Below are 7,556 nucleotides of genomic sequence, written 5' to 3'. Positions count from 1 at the left end.
GCCATTTGGCCTCCTCTGCCCTAAAGGAGAACTTTCTCCTTAGACTCAAGTGTCCCCAGCGGCACACACCTTCCCCCAGACACACAGTCATTCCTGCTGACGGGACGGGCTGGGCTGGGCTCAGGTTCTACCCCACACAACAAGGCAGCCTCCCCAGACGGAGGCCTCTGAGCGGGACTCGGCCTCCCCAAAACACCTGTTCCAAGTTCCCCTGGTTCCCGGAGCAGCGAGCTGTCCCTCAGAACTGGCTTTGCACCCATTTCAGGGGATAGTGGTGACACCCCAGCGGGTCTGGGACAGCACTGAGGTGTGTCCCAAGGCCTCTACCATGAGTCATTGTGGCTCAAGAACCAGCTGTCTGGAAGGTCAGCAGTCAGAGGGCTCTTTCCATTCCCAATCCTATAGTGTTTCCCGGGCCTTAAGGACTGTCTCCAGCCCTCCCCACCTCCCAGCAAGGCCCTGCCCGATGGACTAGACCCCCGCCAACCCCTATGCCTCACCCCTGCACTCACCCCCTTGCTCTACACCAGCGCTACACGCCTCTCTCTGGTCCTCAGGCATGCCTGCCATTCCCACCACAGGGCCTTTGCACGAGCTGCTCTCTCTACCTGGAGTCCTCTTCAGCCAGCTTTCAGAAAGACCTCAACTCTATCACCATCCAAAAGGCTTTTTCTGACTGCCTGATCTCACCCCTGCCCAAACTCTCGTCGCTCCCCTTTCTCCATGTTGATCTCCCCCACAGTACTGACCACAATCTGAAACGATCATGTGAACTCACTGCCTCCTCTACGCTTGAAGACCCCTGAGTTCCCAGCACCTGGCAGACAGTAGGCACTTGACAAATCCCTATTGAATCAATACTGAAGGAGGGAAATAGGGGATTACCCCCATCTTGCAGAGGAGAAAACTGAGGCACAGAGAAACTAAGAAGCTTGCCCCAGGCTGCATGCTTGTTAAGGGACATATTTAAACTCAGGCCCGCTGACCACAGACTCCACGCTGTAAGCCCCACTGCTCGGGGCTCCCCAGAGGCACAGACTCCCACGGGAAGCTCAGTGGCCCCACATGTTAGAGGCAGCCAGGACAGGGGAGCACGGGGACAGGGTACAATTTCAGGATTGCGTGTCCTGGCCAGGAGTGGCTTTTCCCAGCAGAACTTTGCCAAAGGAGGACAGAGAAACTGAAAAACCGAGCCCTGTGCGCCAGGATTTTGATTCCCCACGGCTGCTGGCTGGGCCGCTCACTTCTTGGCTGTCCAGTGGGGAGGAGGACCACCTGCATGTCTGGCTGTGGACAGAGGGCGGTCCCAACTGTCCTGTGACAAGTCGCTTGTGCTAAGCCCTTGCTCTGTGCCTGGCACTCTGCTTTGGGCTTTGCATGCACTGCTGCTCGGTAAGGTACAAAACTTCCAGGGACCTTTTTGCAGAGGGGGCAAGTGGGGCCCAGAGAGGGCAAGCTGCTTGCCTAAGGTCACACAGCTGGGAAGCAGCGGGCATGGAGTCCGCATGCAGCCCACTCTTGCCGTGGCTTCCTGCAAGCCTAGTACCTGTCCAGGGAGAGGTAGATGTTCATCAATCAGCATGTTTCCTTTTTCCTTTTGGCGTCTGGATGTGGTTTCATTCTGAACTCAGGACTTCAGAAAATGAAACCGAAGCCAGAGTAACTGTCACTGTCGGTGGTGAGGAGAACCCACGTGTGCTCAGCGACTTGTGCCTGACTCACCACGGCTTTCACAACCAGGAGCTGGTCAGCAGGGAGGAGGGGGCCAGGCCCACTGTACAGGCAAGGTCACGGACACTCAGAGACGGACTCGGAGCCACAAAGGGCGAGGTGGAAGCCTCCTCGAGCTCATACATGAGAGGGAAGCCGGCAGAGCTGTTCCCACTCTTCCTGAGGCGGGCTCCGGATACGAATGAGTCTCTGATTTCTTTGGCATCTACTGTTTTTTCTAGCAAACACACCAGGATTTGAGATCACCAGGAATTGGGGGGGAGGGAGTTTACAGCACAGCAGACAAAGGCGAAAGCTCTAGAGGTGAGATATCCTAGAGGGGAATCTCAGCTCTCTCCCTTCTGAGCTGTGTGCACCCAGGCAAGTGACTCCCCTTCTGAGCCTCAGTTTCTGTATCTGTAAAACGGACAGATTGGATCGTTGTACCAACCCAATGATCTAAGGACTATAAAGCATTTAGCACACAGTCAGCTTAGGCCAATATATTACAGGTATCGGTAAATGCAATGAAGGAGGGGGCTCCACACAGGCATGGATGGGAGTGTGGCAGCAAGGGGGGAGCTGTGAGAAGGCAGCCCCAGTCCCCACAAAAAGGGGTGACTCTCCCATGTAGCCATGGAAGCTATGAACGGGGGTTAGTGGGGCATATGGACCAGCAGCTATTTATAGACTTCCCTCTGCCCAGAGGCCTGCCAAGGAGACGTGCTGGCAGGAAGACAAATCTTGCAGAAGCCAGCCCAGCCTGCTGGCCTTCCCTGGGCCTGGACCCCCGCCCCCAGCTCCAGTGAGGGAGAGGTGCTACCTTTCCCCACTGCCGGCATCCAGGGGCCTGGCTTACCCCCATGAAACTCGGTCCATGTCTTCTCCGGCCTGTGTTCCTGGGGTTAGGGATTCTAGAATGGGCCGGAGGGATGAGGCCACATGGTTTCGGGCTCCAACACGCGGCCACACTCACAGGTGCCCCCAGAGGAACAACAGCAACAGCAGTAACCTGCTGAAGGCTTACGCTCCCCAGGGGCTGCTCTAAGCACTTGACCCATAATCACTCATGTTAATCCCTGCCGCCAGGAAGGACGCACGATGGTTTTTCCTGTATCACAGAGGAAGAAACCAAGGCAAGGGGCTTAATTACACGCTCAGAGTCACAGGGCTAGAGAGGTGTATGGCTGAACTGGAATCCAGGTAGTCTGGGTCCACGGTCTGGCTTTTCACCACTACTTTATATTTTATTCATCACCCACCACAGGGCACAGCACCCGCAGATGCTCTGGAATGCCCCTGACCACCGGCACACGCATGCCTCTCCATCCTCTGTCCCACCGCCCTGCACACCAATGCACGCACACACGTACACACACGCACACACACTCTCAACCCAGGACGACGACATGGATGCTGCCAACACGCATCCAGGGAGCTGATCGGGTCCTAAGCAAGGCTGGCTCTGGGCCACCCCCTTACGTTCAAGAGGAAACACAGGCAGCCTGGGGCCAGGGAAGGAAAGCGCCAAGGAGGCGGGCAGGAGGACCTGGCACCCATCTGGACTTCAGAGACAGAGGCCTGGGCTGCAGCCTGAGAGCAGCCCATAGAGGGCAGTGTGTGCCAGTGTGAGAAGGCTGGCCGAGCCCCCAGCCTGGCCTGTCTTCTGTGTAACCCCGGGTGACTCGGAGACTACCCACTCACTAGCCCCAACCCTTATTTGTTCTTTCTTTCCTTCAAAAATACACGTACCAGCCAGGCACCTAAGGCGTACCTTGCCACGACAGGGTCGTGGGTCACATGCAGGAATGTACAAATTATAGCTGGCACCATCAAGCCCCCATGGTCCCAAGCCAGAGTATGAGTGCCAGGTGGGGCGGTGACTTGACCCAGCAGCGGAGGGGGGTGGCGTGGGGGGATGGGGGGGTGGACATGGACTCTATAGGGAAAGGAGGGCAGGCTAGGAAAAGTCAAAGTAGGTTTTTGGAATCATCACATCAATGAACTATCTTTTTGTTGGGCTTCAAAGTGCGTTTGGAGGTGCCCAGCCATTACTCTCCCCAAAATAAGACAGGAGGGCACGCTCGTCCAGAGCTCCCCATCTACCAGTCGCTGCAGATCATAGCCCTTCCCCCAGGGCCTCAGTTTCTCCAGCTGCTCCCCGGCAGGGAGGGCGAGCCAAGACTGCCGCCGGGACCTTGACGGCCCCGCCCGGTTTCCGAGGAACTCGGATCCGCGGTCGAGGCGCCCTTCTCGTGCCTCCGAAGGGTTCCTCCGAAGCCTGTGGTCAGGCCACCGCTTCCTGGGAAGCCCAAGCCAAGACCAGGGACAGCGACAGGCTAGAAGGGGTGCAGGGGCAGCTGCCTGAGGGTTCGGGGCTGCGGGGGGTGGGGGGCAGGCGACTGGGGGAGCAGCCCCGAGGGGCCAGGTCCGACGCCGGATCTGCAGGCAGGACCCCAGATTCGGGCGGGGAGGGGTCTGACTCAAGGAGAGCAAAGGACAGAGATCTACCAGAGACCGGTGCTGGGGCACCTGGCGGGCGGCAGAGAGGGATGCGTTAGGGCCAGTCCAGAATACCCTAAAGGGCTTGGCTGCAGAAATCTGCGACCTAGGGTGGTAGTGGGGGCACAGGTGGGGGCTCCAGGTGCGGAAGGGCCATCCGAGTGATAGCGGGTCCAGGGGCGGGACCAGAGCCCTTGATGGGGGGGGTCCTAGGGCGAGTGTGAAGCTGGATCAGTGAAGGGGTGGCCCGGGAAGGGTCCCCAAGTGTGTGGAAAAGGTCGAGCTCCTGCGGCTCGCGCCGCGCGCCACGGCGGAAAAAGAAACCGAAAGTGGCGCGGAAGGGCGGGGCCTGCGGGGGTGGAGCCTGAGGGGGGCGGGACCGCCACCGCCGGCGGGCCACACCTCCCGGCCAGTTTAAAAGACTGGTGCAGGGGCGGGCGCGGAGCAGAGCGAGCTGCGGCCGTGGCAGCTGCACGGCTCCCGGTCCCGGAGCATGCGCGAAAGCCGCCCCGGAGCCCCCAGCCGCCCCGCCCGCGGCGCCCCGCGCCCCGCCGCCAGGTGAGCCGGGCACCGGGCAAAGAAGCGGGAGGGAGGGCGGGAGGACAGGACAGGACAGGAGACAGCAAAGGACGGCCGAGTGTCGGGCGGGCCTCGGGGGCTGCGTGATAGGGTCGCGGCCGCCACGCCCCTGGCCCCCGGCGGCCGCACCCTGGCAGTCCCCCGCGCGCGGGGTGCCCGCAGCGCAGCTTTTCTGTCTTTGCCCAAATCGCTCGGACGAGGCGCCAGTCCCCGGCCTGGCCAGCAGGCGGCGGCCGCGGGGCGGCGAGCCGAGGGCCGGGTGGCCGGAGTCGGGGCAGGTTTCTCCCTGCACCTCTCTCCACGCCCCCCTCTTACCCAAACTCCGAGCGAGCCGGCGGCCGGACTCCGCCCCGGCCGGGCCCCCACCCTCCCGGAGGGGCTCCGCGGACGGGGAGGCCCATTTTCTAGGTGAGCCCGCGGAGGCTCCCGGGGGCCGCGCCGACTCGGTCCTGCGCCCTCGGCCCTTTCGGGTCGGCTCCCTCACCTGCCCGGGCCCGCCCCGACTCTCGGCTCACCGCCCGTGTCTCCCCCCCAGCGCACCCCCGGACGCTATGGCCCACCCCTCCGGCTGGCCCCGCGTGTAGGATGGTAGCACACAACCAGGTGGCAGCCGACAATGCAATCTCCACGGCAGCAGAGTCCCGACGGCGGCCAGAGCCTTCCTCGTCTTCGTCCCCGCCCTCGTCCTCGGCGGCGCCCGCGGCCCCCGCGCGCCCGCGGCCCTGCCCGGCGGCCCCGGCCCCCGGCGACACGCACTTCCGCACGTTCCGCTCGCACGCCGAGTACCGGCGCATCACCCGGGCCAGCGCGCTCCTCGACGCCTGCGGCTTCTACTGGGGGCCCCTGAGCGTGCACGGGGCGCACGAGCGGCTGCGCGCCGAGCCCGTGGGCACCTTCCTGGTGCGCGACAGCCGCCAGCGGAACTGCTTCTTCGCTCTCAGCGTGAAGATGGCCTCGGGCCCCACAAGCATCCGCGTGCACTTCCAGGCCGGCCGCTTCCACCTGGACGGCAGCCGCGAGAGCTTCGACTGCCTCTTCGAGCTGCTGGAGCACTACGTGGCGGCGCCGCGCCGCATGCTCGGGGCCCCGCTGCGCCAGCGCCGCGTGCGGCCGCTGCAGGAGCTGTGTCGCCAGCGCATCGTGGCCACCGTGGGCCGCGAGAACCTGGCGCGCATCCCCCTCAACCCCGTCCTCCGCGATTACTTGAGTTCCTTCCCCTTCCAGATCTGACCGGCCGCGCTCACAGCATTAACTCGGCGGCCTTGTTACTGTTTTGTATTAATTATTTTTTCCCTGGAACCACGTGGGTGCCCTCCCCACCTGGGTTGGAGGGAGCGGGGCGTGGGGGCGAGGCGCGTCCCCCTCTCCGCTGGAGACGAGGCCGCAGACCCCTCCCCATCTCTTGGGGGGGTGCCCCCCCCTCCTGGTGCTCCCTCTGGGTCCCCCTGGTTTTTGTAGCAGCTTAACTTAACTCTATCTGGGGCCAGGACCTGAATTTGTACCTCCTACCTCTTCATGTTTACATATACCCAGTATTTTTGCACAAACCAGGGGTTGGGGGAGGGTCTCTGGCTTTATTTTTCTGCTGTGCAGAGTCCTATTTTATATTTTTTACAACCAGTTTAGATAATAAACTTTGTTATGAAAGTTTTTTTTTTTAAGAAAAAAAAAAAGGTTTCTAGAGCGTGTGCTTTGCTCAAGGGACTCCCTTGGTTGTGAACGGGTCCAGGGCAGAGGGGTCCTAAGACTGACCCGTGTGGCTTGAAGGGAGTGGGACGCATGTCCTGGGGGCTGGGGAACCTGCCTGGTTCCACTCGCAGCTCTCGGGGGAAAGGAACAGCCCATCCAGTTTTGGTATTTTGTGTTGGGTAAAATGGCAGCTGGTGTTTGAGCACTTAAAGTGTGTCAAACCCTCTTCTGTGTTCCACGGATAGCCCTAAAAGCAAGGCTCCTATCCTCATTTTTTTTACAGAAGAGAAACCAAGGCAGGGGTCCATTTGCCTGTGGCCACTCCTGAAAACACTGGGGCCTTTTCTGGCCGTCCACCCAGAATCTGTTTGAAATGGATGACAGAGAAGAAACTTCTTTCATTCTGTGATCACAGCACCTTCCAGGAAGAAGGTGGGGGTGGGGTGGGGGCTTGGTTAGGTTTTGGAAGGAGGAGTGGCACATTCTGAAACCAGGCGTGGAGAGAGACAGATTTCAGATGGGATGGGGGTATAGGACTTCATCCTTCCTGCCCCCTTCTCTCGTGTACTTTTTGGTGAACACACCACTTGGAGCCAGAAAAATGCTTTGCGGTCTGTGGTGGCGGGAGGGCCCTGCTAGTGGCTTTGGGCAATTCCCTTTGCCTCTCATGGCCTCAGTGTCTACCTCTAAAATGGGTTTGCTGGAGGAGGTGGTGGCCGTGCATCACAGACGAGGCCAAGCTCTCAGGAGCCGGGGGAGGGGCGGGTGGCTGCAGGGCACTTCGGGGCTGGCCCACGTGGCCAGAAAGTGCCCATGACATGGGCTCAGTGGCTACCCCCGAGTCCATGGCCTGACAGATAAGCCATGCCGGCAACCCGGGGCTGGGTGGCCACACCCGGTGAATTGAGTCACTTTCGGGTTTAGGGTGAAACAGCCTCACGGACATGTTGCGCTTCATTTTTAGAAGTTGGACTGGCCCTCGGCAGCCTTGGACGTGCTGATGATGGAGTGTCCTAATATTTAATAATACCTTTCAGGCTTGAAAGTGCAACATAAAATTGATAGAGAACTGGAAC

At 60.5% G+C, this 7,556-nt stretch overlaps 1 protein-coding gene across 1 annotated transcript; it reads left to right on the top strand.

Moving 5' to 3' along the window:
* Window positions 1-5,376: 5,376 nt before the first annotated feature.
* On the top strand, window positions 5,377-6,407 carry SOCS1 (suppressor of cytokine signaling 1). Its single transcript, XM_032392237.1, has one exon. The coding sequence runs from the start codon at window positions 5,377-5,379 to the stop codon at window positions 6,019-6,021; it is 645 nt and encodes a 214-aa protein (XP_032248128.1). The 3' UTR covers window positions 6,022-6,407.
* Window positions 6,408-7,556: the final 1,149 nt, after the last annotated feature.

Source organism: Phoca vitulina, unplaced genomic scaffold (genome assembly GCF_004348235.1).
Source record: "Phoca vitulina isolate PV1807 unplaced genomic scaffold, GSC_HSeal_1.0 scaffold66, whole genome shotgun sequence".
Classification (NCBI taxonomy): Eukaryota; Metazoa; Chordata; class Mammalia; order Carnivora; family Phocidae; genus Phoca; species Phoca vitulina.
This window is presented reverse-complemented; position numbering and strand designations above follow the sequence as displayed.

Bases quoted from the DNA above. Each gene is read 5' to 3' on its own strand.
- SOCS1 (XM_032392237.1), top strand. From the start codon at position 5,377: ATGGTAGCACACAACCAGGTGGCAGCCGACAATGCAATCTCCACGGCA.